The 26,824-nt window shown below is 38.0% G+C and overlaps 1 protein-coding gene across 13 annotated transcripts in view; it reads left to right on the forward strand.

Moving 5' to 3' along the window:
- The window catches only part of CDKAL1 (CDK5 regulatory subunit associated protein 1 like 1), an 811,149-nt gene that overhangs the window by 373,626 nt on the left and 410,699 nt on the right, over positions 1–26,824 (forward strand). For all 13 annotated transcript variants that reach the window (XR_007191477.2, XR_007191478.2, XR_007191476.2 and 10 more), the window contains one exon: positions 6,994–7,160. Coding sequence is in view for 10 of the 13 variants with exons in the window: in XM_048225746.2 (XP_048081703.1) it covers positions 6,994–7,160 (167 nt within the window). In the remaining 3 variants the exon portion in view is untranslated. The remainder of the gene's footprint in view (positions 1–6,993; positions 7,161–26,824) is intronic.

Genomic DNA, 26,824 nt, shown 5'->3' on the forward strand with positions numbered 1-26,824 from the left:
GAGCGAAAGAAAGTAATTTCTTTTAAGCAGACTGGACATTGACATTATCTGTTACTCCTTTTCCTGTTTCTTATATACCAAATATAGTGATTTGAGAATTCTGAAATGGCACCGAATATTCATGAGCTTAAACACGAAAATATCTTAAAACACGGAGTTATTGAGAGCTTTCACTAGCAAGTATAATATACATGTTGCATATTCATTGCCTATGACAGTGAGTAGGTTATCAGCATGTAATTTTTGTTCCCTTAGCTCTGCTCAGTGAGCTTGAACCTCTTGCAACCACTTATGTCACCACTGGCTCCCATCTTATAATTCTCTCCCACCACAAATTCCTCTCTTCCACCACTTCACCCCAACCACACTGACCTCATTGTGGTTGCTTGGGATCTATAAACATGCTGATGCTGGATCTTACATTCCCTCTGCCTCAAGTGCTCTTCCTTCAGCTAAATGCATATGGTGCACTTACTGCCTTGGTTCATTCAGGGTTCATTTCATCCCGAGTCTTCCTCAACTACTTGTCAAAAGTAACAACGTCCTGACCCAGCCACTTTATCACTCATTCTTTATCCCGCTTTTAAACATTTTATAGCACTTACTTATACTGGACAGTATATTATTCATCTTTTAGCTTATTGTGTCTCTCACGTGAATAAATTTCATTTAAGATCTAGCACAGTGTCTGGCGCATTCTAGTACTCAACAGATAGTTGGTAGATGAAGAATGAATGATGAATGAGTGAATAGACCTAAACTGTCCACCTGATGCACCTTCAAACTGAGTATAAAAGTGTGATAGAAAGTAGAAAACTATATCTGCTGTGTAAACACTTGAAATTGATTCATTTGTTTTATATTCAAAGTCAAAATTCCCTAATGGTAACTACAGAATTTCTGGTCCTATTTGACTGTAGATTTGGCGGAGTTCACTGTTGAGAAAGACCTTTAGGAACATAAAACATCAGTAATAAAGATACTCTGTCCTTTTAAAACTTAAGTTCTATTTGTCCTTCATTCTGTAACTGGGTTGATTGGCCTAAATAATACAAAATGCTTTGCTTCTTTCGTTTCCTTTATGCTCTAAACTGTTCTCTAACTCTAACTTAGTCTTGGAATCTAGAGGAATTTTTATCCATCCCCACAATCACCTGATACTAATTTTTTTCTGAGCACAAGATACTGTGTTGTAGGTATCTTGTTCTTTTTTCCCTCTTCCTACTTCCTTTCGTATCTGTAATGTTTGGACTTCTGGGAGTTGAGGCTGTTGCGATATTTTTAAAGACAATATACCATCTCTCCGCATATCCTGCTAAAATACCAAAGGGCCCATTCATAGCCACTGCTGTCTGTATCCACTCTAGGGGTATTGGAAAAGCCCATATATGGCATAAAACACACTGTGGGATTAAGAAGATAAACTTAATCTGCCTCATTGAGGCTTATTGCCGATTTTGGAGCCTGGGGAGTCAGATGCCTTGTTTTCAGAAAGTGTGTCATCCTTTTGTGGCGTTTAGTTTGTTTTTAGCTTTCCATTATTTCCAGATTCTTGTAGAAGTATGAAAATAAACAGTATTCTCTCTGATTATGACCTTTCGAAAGAAATAAATTAAACAGGTTGCTTTTGTTTAGCGACAACACGATCAATTTATGTCAACAACTTCTTTTCTGTGGAACACTGTAATCACAGAGTTCAGGATGCTCTGCAAATACTCTGTTAACTCTTGCTTCTAAAGCAATAAAAAAGATAATTTTAAAGTTTAATTGTCTCTGAACTTACCCATAAGTGGAAAATCTTACTTTTAAGTAAAAAAATAGTTTGTATTCACTTGCTGTGCTGTCCCGGTGTCACTATAGGATAATGGGGAACTTTAAGCAAGACTACCAATCTTATGTAGAACTTAAGAGACCATGCAACACACTTGTGCTTATGAGAAAGAATGTTCTTGGTCTTAGAAGGTACATGCTGACATATTTAGATTTAAAGTGCCACGATGTCTGCAACTAATTCTCAGGGAAGAAAACAAACCAACCATGTGTGTTTGTCCATATGGAGAGAGAGAGAGAGAGAGCTCACGCTCACAAATGAGGCAAAATTTGGGTCCAGAGTCTGAGTGAAGGAGGTGTGGGTATTAGGTGTACTACTGTTGAAACTTTCCTGTAAATGTAACGTTCAAAATAAAAAGTTAGCAAAAAACACCTCCGTGCATCTGATAACTTTTGTTAGTTAGCGAAAGTAGTATAAACGATATAGTTGAAGAATCAGGTAATTAATATTTGTCTTTATCGGTGGTATGTCATTGTTCTATCCAGGATAGCCATGGTTGATCCTGTTACGATGCTATCTTTAATAATACTGTCATTTCAGTTTTTTTTTTAATTGAAAAGAGTTTTTTATAAAATTCTTGAGCGTCCAAAAATAGGATTAGAAGGAACCAAGGAAGTTATATTGTCTAATTCACTATTAAGTGAGTAGATTAATTAGGTGGAGGACTGCCTATATATATTATTACTTCAAAACATCACCATTGTAGAAATTTCCATGACCCTTCAAATGCTTAATCAGAGAGTCGTAATTATTTATGAGTTTTCTAGGTTTTTTTTTTAAGAAGAAAAAAAACATAAAAATCTAATTAAATGTGCCCTTCTCACCCTTAAAATAGAACATCAGGAATTAAGAGCAGAGAATTGAATGCATATTAAATAAATACAACATGATGTATGTTTAATTCATATTCCTTATTGGCCTTTGAGGAAGATGGAGATTGAGCGCTGGAATGGGATGGTGGAGAAAGAGAAGGAAGGGAAGGGCAAGGACAGGAATGGAGGGAACAAGACAGGAGAAGGGGAGAGCTACCATGTTCTGAGGAAGAAAGACTTAGCAGATTTTGAGGTGACTTTTTCTTTTTTAATTCGGTGTCATGGATAAAGATTTTCTGGCTGTCTGGTGCTCTTTAACTTTCAATCCCATTAATCACTGTTTACAGTTTTCCTGTTTTCGTAATCCGTACTTTTAGAGACTCTACTCCCAGTGGAATAAATGAATCACCTTAATATGTTAGAAATTTTCCAAACGATAAAGCAAGAGCCACTGGAGGAAAAAATCAGTTCTCTGATTAGGTGAAATCAGTCTTTGCCCATATTTTCATGTATGACGGTAAAGCCCCTACGTAGGACAAGTTACAGTGAGTCCTGAGCTTTTGAAATTGAGTTTTGGCAAAGTTTGATTTTCCAAAAACAGATTTTCTTTGTTGTGAGACTTTTATTGAGGATATTATCTTTCTTTTACTGTTAACCTTTTATGTCTTCTCCTTTTTCTGTCCTCTGTCATCTCAAATTACAATGGAGCAGAGATCAGAATCCAGCTGTGAAGTTTGCTCTCCATTCGGGGAAAAATACCGTGTTTCAACTATAGGCTGATCCCTAATTACTTGGGTAAAATGATAATGGATTCTAATAACTGAACTTTTTAGAGGATTTTCCCTGGTAGGATGCATTTCATTTCTTCCTAGTATTCGCTTGTCTTTTCACCAGAATTAACAACAACAAAAGGATGGTAGATGATCTGATGAAACTTATGTTCATTAGAAGAGGCAGAATGAACAATTTCAGGAAAACAAACAAAAATCAGATGGATGAACAGTTTTAGGAAAAAGTAAAATCTCTTCTCGGATGCTTATAAAAAGCTAATTTCTGTCTCCCACTTTTCCACCTCCCACTTTCTTTTTTTGCACATATTTATTTTTACAGGCCTGGGAGTTTTTACTGGGCATTCACTCCTCTTATCTCAGTTCTTCCTGCTTGCGTCTCTTTTTTTATTTTCGTGTTTTTTGTTTTTTTTTTTTTTTTCTGACACGTATTCATCGAAGTCCACGTTGGAGAGCAGACTGGGCCTATCTTATTGTGGCTGACATCATCCTCACTCTGAGCCAGCCCAGCTCCCCTCTCATTCTGGTTTCCAAGGCTGTGTTCTCCAGTCCCCACCCCCTCCACCTCCACCACCACTGATAGGGATGGATGTGAAGTTCCCAGGGTGTCTGTTAATGTCCCCTTGCCAGTTCCTGGATAATAGCCAGTGTTAGCTCACAGAAGCTTAATGATGAATCCATATCTGTCATGAGCTGGGATTGATGCAGGGCACATAGTAGGTAAGGGCTTAATAAATGTTTGATAGACCAATAAAGAAATGAATGTGCAAAGGAATATAGCTCATAACTGAGGTCCTTAAGGAATGAAGCTGTTTAGGCAAGCCCTTCTGTCCATAAGTATAGCCAATTAAGTGTGCAGATGGAAGCAAGCATGTGTCCCAGTCTCCATTAGTGATCACAGACTGCAGCCTTCACTTTTCCCTGGTGAATTCATATGCAAGCTGACCTGACAGGAACTGCTTGCACCGTGAGTAATCACAGGACTTCCCAGAGAAAAGGATGTCAGGACAAGGATTCTGCATTTAGCTTCACCGTTAGTATGAAATGACTTTCTAGATCCTAACGATTTGCAGGATCAGAACTCATCGGAATTCTTGAGATAGAGCCTTGGAAAATCTGACTTTCTCATGTCGATTAAGAGCAAGATCATCTTGGACACATTTTGGGGTGGAATTGGCAAGGCCTAATTCTCCGAAAGTCCTGGGATTTCACATTTTGCACATGTGCTCTCATTTCATTGTGTTTTAGCCCAGGTTGCTATTATGTAGAGCATTTTAGCAGCCTTGATCTTGGAGACATCAAGACCATTATTCCTGTTGTTGCTGATTTAGTCTTACAGCTGCTTCCTCTTTATGTGATTTAATTTGAAGTTTCAGCCCACCGGGGGGCTATTGGTCCCCACCTATGCAGCTTTAAGAGCTGGCTGCTGTTTTCTGCATGGATGTTATTTCCATTCCTATTCATCGTGATTTTTCCCCCTTCTATATTCATCTAGCAACAGCAAGGCACTGTTCCAGGAACTCGCTCTCTCTACATAAGGCGTAACATGGAACCATTTGGATGGAAAAATTATAAATTAAAATTATTCTGTTCATTTTAAAATATTCATATTGTGTTGCTCAAGTGCCAGTAACTGGAAAATCATGGATAATGTCCTGTTTTTATAACCTCTTTCAGAGTGTTTTAAAATCTGTATATGTTGTTACTTAGCCATCTCTTTTCCTGGAGTGGATTTTGTGATAAGATTAAAAACAAACCAAAAAAAAAAAAAGGTTGTAGGAGTCCACTGTCTGATGATATATGTAATATTAAAATAAAGATGATACCACTGATTGTAACCCTTCTTTTTAAAATAGAAAAATATTTACTCCATGTGCAGAGAATACTTATAAAACTGTCAGACTAGAAAGGTGACCTATGAACATGGCAGACTATTTCTTTTGAAGAGAAAACTTTTTATTAAATGATTAAAACTAAGCAAATGTTTATTGATTCCTGGAACTACATATTTAATTGAAATAAAGAAAACCCATATATTCAAAGCACTACCGATTTGCAGATACTGAAAACATCTTCAGCTTTTTAATTCGGGCTGGTTTCTTTTGATACCTCCAGCTCTCTATGCTGTTATTGATTCTTTAATTTCAGGAAACTAAAATTTTATTTCTATCGTTGTATTTTCTGTGTTGTATGGGTGTGTGTGAGGATGTGCATGTCTCAGAAAGATAGACCAGTAGGGCAAAGTGAAACACGTTGTTATGTGGTTTGGCTGGTTTTTGGTAAAGTAAATAGATCTCTTATTCTAGAGGAAAGAATAGTTATTGGAGATCTCAGCTTCATGTATATTTTTCCACCTCTGTGGAACGCATTAAAAATAGTAAAGATCTTTATTTTTCGCTTCTCTTTTCTGTAAGTTTTTAAGTTCACATTCACACAAAAGCCATGTGTTTTATTTGTTGTCTCTCTTGGCTAGGAATATTTAAATGTGTGTTTAAAATTTTTCTCTTCCATCAACTAAAGACAATTTAAAATTGTAATTTGAAGACTCTTTCTAGAAATGTATACTTTTGGGTCAGGCTGTCGTCTTTGTGGGCCTGGTGTGTGTTCTGAGGTTCTCCTGAAGCAACAAATCACTTTAGCATGAGCAAATTTCACAGGGCTATTTGATTGTTGGTCTTAGCTTTGTGTGAATCATTTGGCCTTTTAAAATAGGCTAATCCTTTAATCGAATACGCTTTCAGAAAGGTTCTGAAAACCTGGATGGCTCTTGCTAACTCTGTCTTATTCATTTTAAATAATACGAGGTTATCCAGATGTATTTCTTTTTGATTTTTGGAAGGGTGTTATTGCAGGCCATAATATTTGAAGTCAGGCTTCTTTATGATAACAGTAACAACAAAACATATGTACATTCTCGTAAAGTCTGATTGATGGAAAATAGGATGCAAGCTGTCAGTAAACAGGTTCTTGGACACAAATACTTAGTTTATACAGCAACCGACTTCTCTGAACGCAGCAATCCAGAGCAATCTATTCTTAACTGAATAAAGAAAACAAATCAGAATAGTTACTGCAGGAGAAATGGGTACCTCATAATTAATAATTTCTGAGTTAAACCTTAACTACACTTGACATTTTTCTTTGGGTTGGTGACAGGCTGATTAGTGAGTTAACTCCTGATAGTACCTCTTCTGTGCAGTGACTGTTTCAGTTCCAAGGCTTATGGTGCTCAATAAAATAGGTATTCATTGTGATGGGATTGTCGCTTTAGTCCTGATCAAAGTGCTTTGGAGGAAGCACGGCTGAACTGATTGGCTGTGAATGTTAATCACTCCATAGGACGCACCGATAATTTACAGCATTGTTGTAACTCTCTGGTGTTCATAAAATGAACTTAATAACCCAGTGCCACCATGGGATAAGCTGCTTTTTCTCTGCAATTGAATACCCAGACTGCCTGCATAATGGTGGGGAGTAATACTGCATTAAAGAGGGTGAGCAGCTGTATGATGAAGGAAACAGCTCTGCAACAGATTTGTTAATTATCTCCTTTGATTCACAGAGGGTGTTTGTGAGATATGGTTGACCAGTGAAGACACAGGGGCTTACGGCAGAGACATTGGCACCAGTCTCCCCGCACTGCTGTGGAAACTGGTTGAAGTGATTCCTGAGGGAGCGATGCTGAGGCTTGGCATGACAAATCCACCCTATATTTCAGAGCATCTGGAGGTAAGGAAAAGCACCCCATTTCCCTGCTGACACAGACACGAACCAGTCCGGACAGTGTGGGAGCCTCAGCATCATCACATGGGTTACATTGACAACCTCTTGCACATTATTTTATTTATTTGTTTGTTTGTTTGTTTATTTATTTATTGTGGTCACACGTGACTAAGAATGAGTGGAGAATTTCAAATCCTCTTTGTCAGTCTGCACGTCTTGTTTTCGCTTGTTCTCCATTAATTAACGTTGCTTGGATTTTCCAGCTCTTGCCATCTCATCACAGTTCTTTGTTTCTTCTGTGCAGCCCCTCAGACTCCCATTGCATAAATGTGCCTTGGTTCCTCCACTCAGTACCCTGGTCTGGCCTAGTTCAGGCATGCTAAGACATTGCGTTCATTTTGCAACCAGGTCGTGAGTACATTATCCTGCTGTTAGCCCTGTCAGTAAGATACTGGACTGCGAGTCTGAGGATGTTTTTAGTCCCCTCCCTTTGTCTGGAGATAGTTAGGAATGAAGTGGAATCTGAGAGAGACAGAGCTTGGTACTCTTTTCCTTGATTCTCTTGTGGTCACTGTGAACATGAAGGGGTTGTGGCAGTGGGAGATGCCTGGTCTCATTTGTATCCCTTCCCCAGGTCAGGTGTGTGCCCTCAAGGAGCTTCCCGTGAAACTAGAAACATGGGCATGTGAGCAGGTTACCTGGTGTCTGATGACAAATGCTCAGTAAATACGAGCAAGGAATATGGATGGACGAGCCACCATTTCAATGAAAAAGCACATGCCAGGACCCATGACAGCTCTTTCAGGAATATAAAAATTACAGTGGACCCATAGTTATGGATAAGAAATCTAATAACTGCTGTTAGAAAATTAATGCAAAGTATAGAAATAAGTCACTTATGTTTTTTATAATCAGTTGTATTCTTTACAGTTACTTTGTGCAGGAAAAAACATTCCAGAATCTAAAAGCAAGCATAGCTGCTCAAATTTAATGCACAGATCCCAGAGAAGAGTGAACAGTTGCAAAGTTTCTGTTGATTCGATTTGAGGCGTATACTTGGCTGAAGTTGTGCTGAGAAGCCTCCCTGATATTAGCAACGTGTCTTAGAAATTCTGAAAACAGGTTTGGTAGCAATCTGATTGTTAATTATAAATATACAGTGAAGAACTTCAGCAGTTTCAGTTTTGTTATTCACATATTCCTTAGCCAGATCTTTTTAGTAAAGGTATATGATTGATAGGTTAACTTTAGTACTTTGGACAGTGGGGGACAGTTAAGATTTGCTATTGAAAAATAAGTTTGGTAGCAATCTGATTGTTAATTATAAATATACAGTGAAGAACTTCAGCAGTTTCAGTTTTGTTATTCACATATTCCTTAGCCAGATCTTTTTAGTAAAGGTATATGATTGATAGGTTAACTTTAGTACTTTGGACAGTGGGGGACAGTTAAGATTTGCTATTGAAAAATAAGTTGCAGGTGTGTCAATTTATACGTAACCCTTTGACCCAACACTTGAAAAAAGCAAGTGACTTCTCTGCAAAAATCAAACATGGTAACTCCTGCTGCATTTGAAGTAAATGGGAGGCACCCACCAGGAGATATGCTAGATGTGTGATTTGAAAAAAAATCTCATCGAGGAACCCAGGGAACCATAGTACTAGAATCAGCGAAGTTCAAGTAGGGAGTAAACATAAGGGGGGAAATCATGCACAGGCTCTGAGATGACTGAATAAAGTACCTCTTGGAATAAATTCAGCTCTTCAATTAATTGCAAGGTTACAGAAACGAACGCTGCATTTATAGCAAATCCTGCTGCCAGTATCTAAAGAGGTACTGGAGCTGTTGACCTCCAAATGCATGCTCCAGGAGAGCTTCTGAAAATCAACAGAAGTTGCTAAACATAGCTTTACACTTTACTTGGAAAAACACCAGATGTTTAGTTCATAGATTGTGGTTGGAGTGATAACAAGTTCTGATTGTCATGACGTTACCCTTTTAAGACTCTCGCTGTCAGATACCTGTAATGTTGGCCTTGCCTCCTCCATCGTCATCTTTACAAGGCAGGGACCTTATTATCATTTTCATCTCTGGATGTACCCTACCCAGTGGAGGTTCAGCAAACGAATGAATCAAGAATGGATAAAGAAGAGCCGTCTTCAAAAAGTAAATTATAGAGCCCGCTCTATAGCCTCGAACTTTCAAGTCTAACATTCTGGTCAGAAGAGGCTGCAGAAGATGACAAAGTAAATGAACTTCAAGGATGAGAGTTTGTCCCAAAGAAAGCCACTCACTCCTCTGCCCTTGATACACTGGGAGTCATCGTACCACACCAAGGAAGAAAGCAACCCAAAGGAAAAGAGAGCAGATGAGACCAACAAGCCAAGTTATGCAAGAGGAAAAGACCCATGCCATCTGAAAGTAAGAGCTTGAAAAGTCTTCCTTTGGCACTTGGACAAGACCTTCACACCTTGACCTTGGCCGTTCTTCTCATTCTCCTTTGAGTGAGTCCATGTTCCCCAAACACGTCATTCATTGTGTTACAGGAAAGGGAACTGAGCTGCAGAGACTCCCCTGGCTCCCCCGTAAGAAACAGGACATCAGGAAAGGGAGCCCAACCCCGCTGAACCTCGGCCCGTGCTCACCAATACATTGTGCTTCCCCATTTTCCTCTCGTTAAGCCTAGGGCACTCTACTGAAATTACCTGACTTATCTAGAGAGTGCTGGAGAGAGTTCGCCAATAAGAAAAAAAGGAAACAGGAGAAAAAAAATCAAAACAAAACAAAAATAACACCAGTGAATGACAGATGGTGATGTCTTTTAAACTGTGGGGATAGAAGGAACCCACTCTTGAAATAACTACTCTGATGCTTTAATACCCTCACAGTGAGGGTTCCTTGAGAATTGTATTGGTAGGACCATGCCTCCTTAGGTTTCTGGAAGATGCTCCATGCTTCAGACTTTAATTAGAGAGCACTTCACTGGGCTCTTTTCCTTCCCTTTCTTTTCCTTGTTCTGTTTACTTCACATTCATCTGACTCTTGCAGCCTTTCTTAAAACCCTTTTACCAGTGTGCTTGCTTGCATATGTATGTATGTATTGAATTGAACAGCTTAAAGGGGAATTTTTTTTTTTTTTTTTTTTTTTTTTGTGAGTGAAAGAGAGCGGTGGGGGGCACAGAGGGAGAGAGAGAATCTTAAGCAGGCTCCATGCCCAGCATGGCGGGACTCAATCTCACAACCCCAACATCATGACCTAAGCTGAAGTCACGAGTCGGATGCTTCACCAATTGAGCTACCAGGTGCTCCACAAAGAGAAAATCATTTAAAGGAAAATATCAAAGGTTCTGTCATTATTTAAAAGTATAAGGTGGAAAAATAGATCTGTTGATATTACTTTTTATTAAATCTCCATAGGAACAGAAGATACATATTATAGTTAACATAGGATGCACTTTTAAGGTTTTATCACGAGTCTAGGGGCTCCTGCCTGGCTCAGTCAGTGGAGCGTGTGACTCTTGATCTCGGGGTCATGAGTTCAAGCGCCACGTTGGGCATGGAGCCTACTTAAAAGTCTAGCATTATGTGTGGCACTTTATGTAGTAGGTATTGAATAAATGTGTGGTGAATAAAAAGGGAGGGAGGGGGAATTCTTAATCCTTAACAAGCAGGCAAATAATCACGTGTTGTTTGGAACATCTACAAACCCGAATTTTAACATACTGCTGCCTTAAAAAATTAACTTGAGATTCATTTTAAATGACGAGATAGCTGACAAAGAGATATCGCAGGCATTCATACTTATGTATACGTATTTTGGAAAAGCATCCTAGAATTGTAGAAACGTAAGTATAACCTTACACAGTACTTATTAAATATGGACATGAGGTCGAAACAATAGATAAAGCAATGGATGGAAACCTATCTTCGCTCATCTTGAAGACCTCAGCACCTGTCCATTACCCACAGGAAGAAGACACGCTCTTTAGCTTGGCATACAGCGGCCTTAAGATGCCTTTTTCCAGTGCATCCCTGTGTTCTCACCACCTAATCCCCTGCGATGCCTCCTGTATAGTGTGGGTTTTTCATACGCCTGAAGTTTCTACTTTAACGTTTTCTCTTTCTGTTCTTACCACACAATGGCCGTCGGTAATAATGAATGGATCAGACATACTGGCATTTGCTACTATATGTGTTAACGAACACATGGCCCCTATCATGGCAGATAAGAGAGATTTTCGCTGTTTTTGCTCTTCTATTGATAATACTAAGCTAATAACCTTGGCATATTGCTCTCGAATGGACTCTGACCTTACAGAAGGTGGTGGGGCTTGTGAACTTGACCACTCTTGAACCACATTGTTTAGTGTTGCCCTCCTCGTCGTAGGTAGCCTGCAGCTAAGTTACTAATTCAGACAACATGATACCCGTGAACCCCACAAGGCATCTTGAGGCCAATGTCAGTGACATAGGGGCTCCCAGACCTCAGGCGCCGGATATCACTGATATCTTTCTCAAGACTGCGTAAGAAGAGCATCAGTACAGTTTATTGACTGCTCATTATTTTCAAGAAGCCACGCTGATTGCTTTCCACACATTCTCTCTTTTCCTTCTTAAAATAAGATACCTATAGAGATATTATTCTCCTCATTTTATTGATTTAGAAGCTACATCTTAGAACGCTGTAACTATTGGTCAAATTACATAACTAGTTAGCAGCCGGACTGGTTTCTTATCTCGTCTGATTCTACGACGCTTTCTACTGCACCGAGTCTCCACAGAACCTTCTCTAATGCTTCCGCGATTCCCTCCCTGCTCTGTCAGACTGTCCAGCAGACCTCTGTGGGCGCTCGTCATCGGGCTCTGTGATCACTCATTTACACGCAAACCCAACCGAGCTGTTAGCATCTTTAGGGAGAGGCAATCTTGGTCACACCTTTGTGTTTCAGTGCCTGTGTTGACATGCCGAGGGAGCGTGTACGGAATCATGTGCTCGCTCCGAAGTTTGCTGTTCCTTGACTGCACGTCTCATGTCCACGTTGAAGTATCTTCCTATCTGTGCCGAGCATCTAGTTGTGGAAGACTTTGTGGATGGTTGGCACGTGTCTTTCTCACTTAGGAGTCCCACTTCTGTGAGGAGGTACAAGATGGGGAAGGAAGATCCATCTAAGGGATGCAGTTTACTTATTTCCCCCCTAAAATACCATAACGATAGATAGTATCCTTAGAACTACCTGCAGCAAATGAGCTCACTGTGTGATTATTTAACTAATAGATGATCTGGGCTCTTAGCTTCTTTCTTCTCCTTCCCGCTCCTCCTTAGCTTTCACTGTTTTATGTTTTGTTTTGTTTTGTCTTGTTTTTTTTTTTTTTTTTTTTACAATCTCCCATCAGAGCAGTCAGCAGAGGATGGTCAAGAAGGAGAAATTAAAATCAGGCAATTTGCCTTGTTTTTCATTTTATGGGTTGGCTGGTAAGGAAAAGATACTAAAGCTGTTGACTGGTAAGGGATATAGGAAGTATCTATGGATTTTATTTATCTAAGCCATTCTGGTTCTCCCTGTGTTATGAATAATTTAAAATGTTAGCTCCCTTAAGATTCCTGTATCTCTTAAAATTGTATCCGAATTTTAGTACATCACTTACGGCCTGGTCCAGAGAGGGCAAGTTGATTAATCTGGAGCGCAGATTCTTGTTATTAAGTACTTAACTACATTCGAAGTTATGAGCAAATCAAATTACTTACTTTTCAATTTATATTACTCTGTAAAATATCACTAAAAATGCTATTCACATTGATATCATACTATATTTTATTTAGCTTCAGTTAAGATGTATAGTTTTTTTACAAGATTTACATTTAGTATATTTATGTTATATTATGTAAGATTGATCATAAATAGTGATATTTAAAATGTTGCATCTGTTTTTGGTTGAGAAATCTTGTAATGACTAACAGTTTTCCGCTACCCTTGGTTTTTGTATGTTTACTTCCACTTAAATGAGCTTATATCCTAACCTAATTGGATATTTATCAAAATTAATTTATCTGGTAAAAGACAATAAATATGCCACATGGTAATTCATGAGCATTAATAATACGTTTGGCTTGGCAGACTTCTAAAAACTGCCTCACAGTTTCAAAGTAATAGCAAGTTCAGTTCTTGCTCTGTTTCTGTTGCGTCAAAGCAATACAGAATTTCCACACTGGAATCAATAATTCACATGGGGGCCCTGAAAATTATTTTTCCTTATTGCTTATACTTTTCAGAATAACAGAAAAATATGCAAATAGACTTTGTGCTGTTGTTTACAAAATATTTCCCCCTTCTGATAAAGGGAAGGCCATGCTTGATTTATTTTAAGCAAGGAAGTGGAGAGGAGAAATCTTCTGTTTCTGCCATCCATATTTAGCTTTGGGACGTCAGTGCATGATTTGATCTGCCTGTTGGCACCCGTTTTCTGGCCAATTATAATCCTCAGCACTGCATTGTGAACCTGGCATTTGTGAATTTCAAGAGGTCCCTGACACCTCTAAAACTGGAAGGCAAAGTTTGTGCCTATCTGTAAATCGAGGGGAGAGAAGCCTGCATCCAATACTAAAAGGCTTGGTATCCATAATAAAAAGCTTATCAGGCTTTCCTGGGAGCCTGATGCTGAGTGCTGGGAGCAGCCCTTCTGGAAGGAGAGCGGAGGCCCCAGCTCTGTTTGCCAAATGACTTGACTACTTGTGATGAAAGATGAAATTAAAATGCTCCTCCGTCTAAGCGCGATTGCAGGCTCCTCCCCACAGTACAGTTCTGTAGCCTCGGAGGGGCCTGGGCCTGCATGTCAGCGAAGCTTCCGTTGGGCCTTCTCACACCCTTCCATCTCTGCCCCTTCATTCCTGTGATCCTCACTTGTTCCCTCTCACGTTCCAGCCTCTGAGCTCCAGTGCTGCGCAAGGAGCCTAAGCTTTTCTCAAACCCGACAGCCCCTCAGAAAAACTTCCATAGCTTCGTGCTTCTTACTCGAGTCTCAGTTTGTAATAGTCCATCTGGGTGATGAAGCCTCGTGCTTCCGTGCAGACCCAAGGCCCCAGAAAAGAAAAGAACTCGGAAACAGACAGATGTGATCTCAGCAAATGACTCTTTGTTGCTGCCCTCACAGCCAAAAGACTCAAAAGGTTTCATCAGGGATTTTATTTATTGTCCCAAGTTTTCAGGGGAAAATGAACTATTTTGTGGATGAAGGTTCCTCATGTTGAAAATATTGGTTACCTCTGTCTTCCTGAGAAGCACAATGGAAAATGCATTGTTTAAAAATTCTATTTATTTGGCCATCAATAATTTATAGAGACGGTGGGCTTCACTGATGTTCTTAGTTCCCGTTTCTGAATTACCAGATAGCAGAGGTGGGAGTCTAGACCCAGTGTGGGAATATAAATCATCAGATCATTTTTGGTTACCATAAGATGCTTTAATCACTTTGTAGTAAAAGCTGTCTGTATTTTTCAATCTCTGATATCATTTTCCCCCCTTGCCATTGGCCTAAAATTTTGAATATTGCTCATGAAATCCCATGACATGTGTATATTGATTCTTTTGGGAATGAGAGGGTATTTCCTGAGAGGAAAAGTATGTAGGGATAAAACATGTGTCAAAATGATAAGTGAAAAGGCCCCAGCAAATGCTTTATAAAGAAACTGATACCATGGTCAAATATATGGAACTATATCTCTCTGTATAGATATCTTTTAACAAAACAGAATACTTTTGTGTATATATATGAACGTGTATGTTAGAAATTATATAATATATAATAGATATATGTATAATATGTAACATATATATTAGCTATATTAAGAATTATATGTAATGGAAATAATATATATGAAATACTTTCTAGAATACTTCTAGAATATTCTAGAATACTGGAGAAGCCTGGAAATTTACATATTTCAGTTGTGGCATACAAATGTTCCTGTTCCATCTTTTAGTATTCCTGTGTATATTTCCATTTATAAAGGAGGGCATTAGATATGTATGTGGTTTAATTTGCATCTTAAAAGGCATTTCACATTGCCATTCCCCTGAATCTTTAATTTCACAGGAGTAGCTGAGAAGGCTTCCATGTCACCTGTCAAAATTAGTATAGTTCAAACTCCACGATACACCATCTGTGGGCTTTATCTTCCTCATTAATTTAGGAAGTCACTTATGCTCAAACCATTGAGAAAAGCTGCCTTTGACTTTCCTTCATAAGCACAGAGAGCAGCTAACACACAAGGCAATCAACGGTCATTCCTTTACACTTTCCTTTTGATTCTAGGATCATTTCTCTATTGATTTCTTTGCTCTGATAGCCTATGAAAGGCTACCTTAGCTACTTGCTAATTCAGCACTTAGTAAAATGAAATCCTCATATTTTATATCAGGTGGGTAATGGAATTTTCAGATGATTCATGGTGTAGAACAGACAGGTTGGTAATGAAGTTAATGGTTCATGGAATAGTAAAGTGACATTCCGCATATTTTTCACAAAGTAAAGTGCAGTTTCTTAGTTTGCTTCTATTGGTGTCTAATCTACTGAATTGTTTGTTGCTTCTAGGTCCTGAATATATCTGTTCTTTTCCCCACATCTTCCTTTGGTACCACAATAATAATCGGCATGAAAATGTTAAGGTTTCAAAATTGAAGTCCCAAATTCTGTAATGTCATTTAACAGTAAATAATGATTGTGCCCAGATTGGAAGCGTAAAGGTTTTTAAATTACTGTTATTGTTAAGAACTTCTTTATTTGCATGTCATGTAGCAAAACTGTCAGATAGATTAAATGGGCAGGAGTAGTCCATGTGTAATCGGTCATTTTAGCGTCAGAGTTGCTGCATGTGGTCCAGAGAAAATCAAACTGTAATGTTGAAAATAATTTTGAATTATTTGTTCATTAATTTAGGGGGAAAGTCTGTTCTGTTTTTTCATTATAACATGTGTGTTTTTAAAAAATCACTGAAAAGTTTGTTACATGTAAAGCAGTGTTTGATTACAGAAAAGTACTGTGGATAAGTCTATCTCTAATATACAGCAACAAAGAAAGAACTTCCTAATTACGTGTTAAAATATATCTAAAAAGCAAGCTTTGTATCAACTCTTATTACCCAGTGTCATATGGAATATCAGCCTCCATTCTGATCAGTTGAAACTTCAGACATTAAGCTTTGATTAATGTATTACTATATTTTCAGCCTTCGTTTTTTTCCTACCTCAACAAATCCTTGTTTTTTGTTCCTCTTTTCTTCTATTACTGACTATGTGTCAGTTTCCTAAGGTTGATGTAACAAAGTACCACAGACTAGGCTGCTGAAAATAACACATATTTATTCTCGCCCAGTTTTGGAGGCCAAAGGTCCAAAGTCAGAGTGTTGGCAGTCTTAGTTCCTTCCTGGAGGCTCTGAGTTGAGAATCTGTCCTATCTCCCTCTCCTAGCTTCTGGTCGCTGCTGGCAGATTTTGGCATTCCTTGGCTGGTAGACACGTCACCTCAGTTTCTATGTCAGTCTTCATGGTGTTCTCCTCTCTGTCTCTGTGTCCAAATTTCCTCTTCTTATAGGAATACCAGTCATGAATTAGGGCCCACCTTAATTAAGTTTGACCTCATTTAAACTTTATTATATCCATGGAGACCCTGTTTCCAACTGATCATATTCACAGGTACTAGGGATGATGACTCCAGTAGATCTTTTTTGAGACCAGTGCAACCCACAACAGCCTTGTTCTGTGATAAACAGACATTCTCTAGTGTGCCATTTTAATTTCCTTGTTTTATCTATATAAATATCCGTGTGTGTGTGTGTGTGTGTGTGTGTGTGTGTGTGTGTGTAGTTAGTTATTTTCTTAGTGGTTGTATTAGAGATTACAGTTAATATCTTAATTTGTAGAAGTCTGCGTTGAATTATACCAATTTTATACTCGCATGCAAAAACTTTGCTTTTATGTATACCTCAGTTCCCTCTCTTCTTCTGTGCTCTTGTCATACAGATTATTTTTTTGCACAATGTATGCTCATCAACACATTTCTTTCTTTCCTTTATTTTTTTCGTTAGAAAGCATGAGAGCGTGAGCAGGGGACAGGAGGCAGAGGGAAAGGGAGAGAGAGAATCTTAAGCAGGTTCCACACTCAGCACAGAGCCTGACATGGCGCTCCATCTCACAACACTAAGATCATGACCTGAGCTGAAATCAAGAGTCAGACGCTTAACCGACTGAGCCACCCAGATGCCCCTTATCAGCGCATTTCTAATTAGTGCTTTATGCCGTTGTCTTTTAAATTAGATAAGATAAAAAACAAGTGTTACAAACAGAAACCACATTTATGCTGTCTTTTCTATTTGTATAGTTTTTGTTACTGGTGCTCTGTATTTTTTCATGCAGATTGTAGTTGCTGTCTAGGGTCCTTTTCATTTCAGCCTGAAGAACTTCATTTAGTATTTTTAATGTAGGTCTGCTAGCAACATATTCTCTCAGTTTTTGTTTATCTGGGAATGTCTTAATTTTTTTCTTTTTTTGGAGGATAACTTCTCTGGATTTAGAATTCTTCATTAACAGTCTTTTTCTTTCAGCCCCTTTTATGTCATGCCAGTGCCTTCTGGCCTCTGTGATTTCTGATTAGAAATAAACTGTTAATCTGTTGGACATCCTTGGTTCATGGCGAGTTACTCCTCTTGCTGCTATCAGGATTCTCTCTTTGTCTTTCAACCGGTTGTTTGTGAAACACCTGGGGTAGAGCTCTTTGAGTTTGTCCTACCTAGAGCTCGTAGAATGTGTAACATTTTTCTTCAAAGTTGTGAGGGTTTTTTGCCATTATTTCTTTAGATATTCTTTCTGCCTTTTTTTCCACTGCCCCCTTCTGGAATTCACATTATGTGTGTGTTGCTATGCTCTATGGTATCCCACAAATTTCTGAGGCACTGTTCATTTTTATTTGTTCTTATTTCTTTCTGTTCTTCAGACCAAATAATCTCAACTGACCTGTCTTCAGGTTGCTGACTTCTTCTTCTGCATGCTGAGATATCCCACTGAGCCTCTCTAGAGAATTTTTTATTTCCATTCTTATACTTTTCTTACCAGAATGTCTATCTGGCTCTTTTTTTATAATTTATTTCTCAGTATTGATATTCTTTATTTGGTAAGCCATTATTCTCATGCTTTCTTTTAGTTCTTTAAGCATATGTATTTTACTTCTTTGAACATATTTAAAATGATGATTTAAAGTCGTTGTCTGGTAAGTACAATCTGGGCTTTTGCCAGGATGATTCTGTTGGCTGCTTTTTTCCCTGTGTGTTTTGCATGTTTTATATTTTTTTGTTGAAAACCAGATATTTAAACAAACATTTAAATATAGTGTGGAAGCTCTGGAAATCAAATAGACCTCCTTCACCCGCGGTGTGTTGTTGTTATTGTTATTATCGTTGTTCGTTTAGTGACATTTCTTAATTTAAATCAGTAAGTCTGTATTTTTCTTATGTGTAGATAGTGAAGTCTCTACCATAGTAGCTCGGTGGTCAGCTGACGGGTAGAAATTTTCTTCAGTGCCTAGAACCCAAAAGTCTCTAACTCTTCACAGAGGAGCATATTGGAGCATGTCTTAAATGCTCAGTCAGGGTGCTTACAACTATGTTTTTACCTTTATTTCCTGTTTGTGTGAAACTTCAGGTTAGGCCAGAGGTGAGAACTGAAGGCCTTGTTGGGCCTTTCATGAGCACAACCTCTGTGTACACACAGTCCTATGCATGCACGTGGCCTTCTAGATTCCCTACAATATGTCAGGGTTTTTCAAAGCCCCCTCTGGACATCACATTCCCTAGCTTTTTCTGTTAAGCTTTTTCGTTTGTTTATCATTTGCCCTAACTTATTCATAGCCCCAGGCAACCCTGATGTTAAACAATTGCAGCTGATTATTTTTGACAAATGCCCCTGGGAAAAAGGCTGTTTTCACTGTGTGAGTGCCAGGTCAGGTTAAATAAGCAAGCTGAGTGAGTAGAGTCTTCCATAGAACCACTAGACAGATCAGATAATGACAGTTTTCTTGGAATAGGGCTTTGAAGGAGCTCTGACTCTCTTTTGTCCCCTCCAGTGGCTGCCCAGCTGCTGGTTTTCACCATGATTAAAGGCTGTTGGTTTTCAAGGCTACCGCAGAACTAGGGAGTGGGAGGAGAGGAAAGGGCAGGTTTAAAATGCCTCATAGCTCACTATTCTTACCAGGATTCCTCCATTTTCCTTGAATAAAGGCTACCCAGATTGCTACAAGCCTTTAGTTAATTTCCAGAATTCTGAAAAAGTTGATTTTGACCATTTTGTCACTATCTTCATTGTTTCTATGGAGGAGAGGATTTTCAGAGGTCTTTACTCTGCCATTCCTTCTGATGTCAGTAAATATTATTTATGCCTTGAAATGGGCTGCCTATATATCTGTCAGGCCATTAGTGTGTTGAGTTAGTCAATTTTCTTGCTTAATTTTTGTGTTCCATGTCAAAGGTGCCATCAGTCACTGATGGTGCCATCTGCCCTCCTAACACTTTTGAGGAGGAGCTCATGTCATTAGTAGGTTATTGACAGCGAAAGATCACTATTAATTGAGTCTCTCAGTGGCCTGTAACAAACATCACCCTCACAGAAAGCACAGAGATAAAATGTATACCTCATTAGATACTCATAGCTCTGGGCACCACATAGGAGGTAATGTGGCATACATTGACTGAATCTTGACTATGACAGTTGGTTGCTTTCACTCTCTTTTTCTAATTGATTCTCTTACTAAAAACCATATGAAATAGTGTTTTGTTATTTCTGTTCTAATAGATAATTCAACTTCTTCAATCACTATCTTTTATGTTGCTGAAGTTTCTGTTTGTCTTGACTGTTTTCTGTGTTTTCTTCATAATGATGTCCCCTTCACAAGGCTATGTTCCATCATCTGTGTAGTCTTCCAGAAAGCTTTGCACATCAATTGATTAACCATTTGTTAATCAGAATGAAGATGTTTGCTGTTGATGTCAATTTACTAAACTAAAAAGATATCAAATTGACAAGTAATAGCTATAAACTCTAGGATTTGCAATAAACCACAGGAAAATACTGGTAATTCAGAGATATTTAATTCCAGGGATTAATGAGTCATTTTGAAATGTGCAGTACATTCTTTTACTGTCATGGACATAAGCAAAGATTTTAAAGTTTTATTACCAACATTTTTGTTAAAATATCTTTATGATGTTTTTATTTATTCTTCTATCTTGAATGGGTCATATTTGTAGTGTAGTGTTCACACAAGTATAAAACCTGAGTCTGAATCAGTTTTGTCATTAATCTGGCTGTTTAGTTGAATCTTGATCACTTCATTCATATCTGAGTGTTTCTGAAAAGGGAATACCATTTTGAAAGGATTTCACTGAATGAGACATTTAAAATTTTCTGTTTGATTTCTAATTCTGAGCCTTCTAAAATCTTTTCAAACTCATTTTTACTTGATGTGAGTTAAAACTTTAAAAGTAGCATTAAAAAGTGCCATTTCATTATCTGATATTTGGTGTGAACTAATCATCTTAGCACTTGCTTTCAAGGTTGTATCCTATTTATAGAAACCTTTGTCCATGAGCACAAAGAGTTACTGTAATGAGTGTGAGGAATCAATTCCTTGACTTGCACCTGCCATCTAAAACCTGAGAAAAAAACATTCTTTTGGATAGCATGGCCCTCCACACTTTCAGGTGCTTTTCATATTGCAAATAAGGCAGTATAAAAGTGAAATTTGCAGAAAACCATATCACAAAGATCTCTCTATTGGTCAAGAGATGATTGCTCTGCCAATGTGCTCTATTTGTTCCCCACCTATGGCCCTGGAGAGGAACTGGGGATCATTTTGGTGGCTGGCTCCATGAGTTTTCAGACACATTCCCTCTAACATTCACTCCCAATCACACTGGGTGTGGAGCGCTCTCCATACTCAAGCCTTCGTAAGTCTCTCAAGGCACCAGCTCCTCTTCTTTTGTTTACTCTCAGATTTACCAGTGGAAGCCTATAAGTTTCTTTATATTCCTCTCCTTCTCAGAGTCCTTACTATTTCTGGAAAGAAGTTGTCAAAAGAAAACAAGATAAACATTAACCTACTTCTGTTCCTCTTGCTCTTACCACCAACCTAGCCCACTTTTACCTGTGTTGATTTCCTCAGTTTCAGGTACATTTCAGGTACATTTCCTGCTTGGAACATGTGTTATCAGTTAATACTGGGACCTCAGTGTGGGGTATCTCATGAGCCTCTGTTCTCTTCTCTTAAGCAAGCATTTTTGATTTTAGAGCTCAGAGGGAGTCCATAAAAACAGAACTGACTGTTGCTGATTGGCAGGTGTCAGGACCATTCTTTGATACAGTCTTGGATGTGCTGTTGATTTGGGTGGGACATTGGACAGATTTTCACATTTCTCCAGGTTTTAATGTTTTCAGATATCAACTAGGGCATAATAGCAGTTACCCTGTACAAAGAATATTAAATAATGTATCAACAGTGCTTTGTAGGATCCTATTAAATTTAATATTTTGTTTTAGCCTGAAATAGAGTAATATCCATAGAACAACAAATTAATATATGTAGAATGCTTAGGATAGTACCTGACACATAGAAAGTGCTCAATAGCCATCAGCTGTTGTTATTATTGTTCTCTTACAGGAATTTTGGAATGTCATCTTAACAATGCATCATATCTGAAAGTACAGAACTTGTTTCTTATTTTCCTGAACAAAGGTGTTTTATGGATCAGGTATTTCCAACTCCTAAATATTTTCTCATCAGAAATCTTGTGATTAACACAGAGCAAACTGAATTCTGAAGTCCTTCTAGGGAAGGAGAAAGATGTCCAGGGAGGGAGTAGAGCAGGACTCAGGAAGGAAGTATGAAGCTTTCTGAGGGCTGAGGGGGAAGGAGTGGCTCCCAGGTAACTAGTCACTGTAAGCAGAGAGACATATGCCAGTATTCATCTGGGCCTCTGCGTTAGTGCTGCCGTCTTGTCATTTGCCCAACAGGATGTCTTTGGGAGGCATCCATGTTGTTGTGTGTACAGGGAATTTGTCTTTCTTCCATTGTGTGCCTACACCACATTTTTTTCCCCAGTCATTCTCCCGTTGAACATTAGGATGATTCTGGATTTCAGTTATTATGAATAAAGCTTACATGAACATTATATGTGTCCTTTGGTGAACATATGTATTCATTTCTCTTGTGTATATACCTAGGAGCGGAATTGCTGGGTCACAGAGCAAGCATGTTTGGCCTTAATGAAATTGCCAGCCATGTGTGAGACTTGCCACTATTCTTTTAAATAGATTTTGAATGAGACATAATAAAGACCCTTCGACAGATGAACCAGTATTTATTCCACACCCCCGCCCCCAAATGGGGAGGTGTTTGGGATTGGTCGTGAATTGGTTTTTCCCAGTGGGTGGTTGATGTAGTAATGTCTATTCAAGAGAATGAAAAAATTTGGAATATAGAGGTTTTATTTATATTAAATATATTTATATGATGGCAGACTCAATAAGTCACATACACTGTTAGAATACTTTTTTTGTGTGTACTTTGGTTAAATTTGTAATAAAAGTGTTTTATAATGAAACCTATCATAAACTTGTAAGAGTTACATTTAAGAAGGCGCTCACTGTTCTGAAAATCTGAAGACCTTGGTTCTAACCCTTACTGCAGCCCTGTTTAACTGTGTGACCTTAGACAAGTCATATAACCTCTTTAAATTTGTATCTTTGCCTGAAAGTTGTGGTAGTGGGTGAACAGTTTGATCTATGTATCTCTTAGATTCTTCCAAGTTTTCTCATCCTATGACTTTTTACTAAGTCACCTACAGTTATTTAATGTTTTTTTCTTACATATCTAGTTAACAGATTAATAATCTAATAAATTAATCCATATTAACTCAAGGAAGAGAAAATAGTTCCAAACTCAAAGACATGAAAGTGAGTCTAAAATTTGAGACTATTAAGACAGTGTAGGTTTTGCTAAACCAAAAGTGTGTGCTCTTCAACGATGAAATACTAAAAACTTTACTGGCAACTACTTTGGTTTTGTAATGTATCACAGATGTGGCTACTCAGCTACTACATAATCAGCGTCCTAAAGGACATTCCACGTATAATGTTGCAAAGGTTCAACTTCGGACTGTGTTTTGTAAAGTCAGCTTGAAGCTGATTCAACCAGTCTGTGGCTCTTCAGATCCCCACTGATTCAGAGTTTCACATGTGGCTAGTGTTTTTCTTAACAGTTATTAGTAGGTGCCACAGTGTAGGAAAAAGGGCAATCAGCTGTTTCTGTTATGATTAAAGGTAGAGTTTTCCTTTCACAGTCCTGCCATTTCAAAAGCTGATTCCTTTATTATATCCAGATGGGACTAACGGAGGCCTTATATTGTACTTTTTCATTCTGTGGAATGTATAATTATATCTAGCAATACAGAATACTTTGTGAAAAACAGAAGCAGGAAATGTTAAGTTAGACATACAGATAACTATAAAGTGGAGCTATATTTAAAAATACCAGGTTTTTCGTATTCTCTTTGGGCTACAAGTTAACAGTTTTATTACTGAGTGAGGCAGTATGGTGCCTTTTTTTTTTTTTTTTTTTGAAGTGGACTGTGGGAATTTCTCTATCATGTTGCACATTTTAAAGTTCAGTAAAAAATTAAAATGAATTTAATTATTTTATTATTGGTTGTTGATTTAGAGACCTGAATAGTAAAATGTGCAAAATAGTGAATGTGGATTGTTTTTTCCCCTGGCATGTGGAGTTTTCATTTGTTTAAAATATCTCTTGTTTTGGACAGCAAAATTAAGATACAGTTGGACACTAGCATAGCATTTGAGTAGTATCCTCTGCTCTTCAACTGATTTGACTTGTTATGTGAATTCCTGATATCTTGATTATCTTAAAAAAGAGTTTTAGGCACCTGAAATTTAGTCGTAGTCATAATTAGTCTTTTCATATTTGAAATGATGACAAATTATTTTTGGTTAACTGGTCATTAAAAACACTCCTGTATAAAAAGTAAGATATTTATGGACTAATGAATGGATAAAGAAAATGTGGTGTTTATAGCTACTGTGGAATATTATTCAGGCATAAAAAAGAAAATCCTGCCACTGGCAACAATCTGGGTGGACTTTGAGGACATTATACTAAGTCAAATAAGCCCAACAGAGAAAAACAAATACTGTATGATCTCACCGAGATGTGGAATTTAAAAAAAAGGAACAACAAGCTCCTGGATACAGAGAACAGATTCGTGGTTGCCAAAGTGGGGTGAGGATAGGGGATGCAGGAGTGGGTGAAATGGGTGAAGGTGGTCAAAAGGAGCATGTACTGTATAGCGTCATACAGTGTGGTGACGGGAGTTAGCAATACTGTATCGTATGAAAGAAAGTTGCTGAGAGGACACCTGGTGGCTCAGTCGGTGAAGCGTCTGCCTTCGGCTCAGGTTGTGATCCCAGGGTCCTGGGAGCGAGTCCCACATCGGGCTCTCTGTTCAGCGGGGAGTCTGCTTCTCCTTCTGTCCTCCTCCCTGCTTGTGCTCTCTCTCTCTCAAAAATCTCTTAAATTAAGAAAAAGGAAAGTTGCTGAGAGAGTATATCTTTGCAAGTTCTTATCCTAAGAAAAAAATCTGTAATTGTGTCTGATGAGGCTTGTTAACTTGATTTATTGTGGTGCTTATTTCACAATATACATAAATATCAAATCATTATGTTGTACACCTGAAACTAATATAATGTTATATGGCAATTATATCTCAATTTTTAAAAATGAGCTCAGTATTTCCTTGCCAAAATTCTACAACCTTTTCCTGCTTGGTTAGAGTTTCAAAATCCGTGAATTTCTCACACTCATCCACTATCCCCCAATAGTTGCTGTGTGTTTCTTATATTGCTCAACCCTTAGAAGTCTCTGATATTTTGCCACATTTCTTTGCACTGTGCAGGTCACACCTTTTGTCCTAACAAACCAGTTTAAGCGTGCATCTTCCAATGGCCGTAGTGTGTTCCTAGAGAGAAACAAACTCTCAGGCAAGGGTCATTTAAAAATGAATCCATTTCCAGGTCATCATTTTCCATTTGTACTCTTTCCTACAATTGATTTGTCTGTAGTGAAGGCTTCATGGTGGGTCTCCTGCCGCACCTCCCTCTCGCCTTTCTGGAACCCCTTCAGGTCACCAAACAAAGCACTTGTGAAGCTGCGTCTGTCAAGGCAACAGAGTTCAGACCTGCTGCCCTCACCATCCAGTTCATTAAAGACTGCATTTATAATAAATGTTTACATTTATGCTTAATAAGTATTTATGCTCTTTTGATGAATTGTGTACTAGTAATTCCATGACAATTCAATTTTTTAAAAAGTTTTCTTTAAAAATACTTAGAGCCTTGCAGTCACAATAATATTTTTATTTTAACATACAGAGAAGGATGGTTAGAATGATCAGTAGACTTTCAAGCTTAAAAATATATTAGATCAAAGTTTATGGAGGAAGTAGAAAGGAAATTCAAATTGAAAGAAAAAAAGAGATGTCAATTTTCTTATTATATTTCAGTGAATACATTTAAGGGGTGATGTAACAGTTTTGTTTTACAGTTCCATATTTGAACTTTGCAACTTATTTAAACTTTGCAAGTTAAACTTATCGTGAAAAAAATTTCAGTGTCAATAAAAAATGTATAAGGAGGCACATGGTTTTTAAAAAATTATTTTGGGGTAATACCAAGCAAAAGTTTCAGTACCACTCAATTGTCTGCAAAACAAAATCCCACACCTTAGGCTGGCACTCTACCCTGCCTTTCCCATCTCATTTTCCAATGATGACTTTCCTCCCTCCCTCTATCATATACCAACTTTCTAGTAACATACTTTCACTTAAAAGAGACCTGCTGCTTTGCCCAGAACATGCTCTAGACTTTTCACCCTTAGTCAAATGTCACCCTTGGTCTAGAATGTAACTCCCCACCTCCAAGCTTCTCCTGCCTACTAACAATCCACCCATTCTTCGATTATCCATTCCCCTGTCTTTCCCATGTACACAAAGAATTAATCGTTTATTTTCAATTCTTACTTAGAACACTTTATACCTCTACTAGATAATTACCATATTCCACATTTTAATTAACACCCCCCCCCCCGCGTTTACCTTTTACATCGCATATAAAAAATATTTGGCATCTTTTATTGAATTGAGTTGATAGTACCTAATTTTAACCAAGAAGCAATCAATGTATTTAAGTGATTTGATATTCACAGTTCTTATTTTGGCATTTTCAAAGACCTGGTCTGTGCCTCTAAGTAAACTTCAACTTTAAATCGTTTATACCTAAATTTCTGGATTTTAGGCTCGAAGATTATACTCTTAAGTGTACAGTTTGATGGTAATTTTTAGTAGATTTGTATACTTGTACAGCCATCATCACAATCCAATTAGCAAAATCGTTTTTAAAATTGAGATATAATTGACATATATTAGTTTCATGCATTCAACATAATGATTCAATATTTGTATGTAATGCAAAATAATAACCCCAGTAAGTCTAGTTAACAACCCTCACCACAGATAGTTACATTATTTTTTTCTTACGAGCATTTTTAAGATCTGGCTTATTT

Source organism: Ursus arctos, unplaced genomic scaffold, assembly GCF_023065955.2.
Source record: "Ursus arctos isolate Adak ecotype North America unplaced genomic scaffold, UrsArc2.0 scaffold_31, whole genome shotgun sequence".
Taxonomy (NCBI): Eukaryota; Metazoa; Chordata; class Mammalia; order Carnivora; family Ursidae; genus Ursus; species Ursus arctos.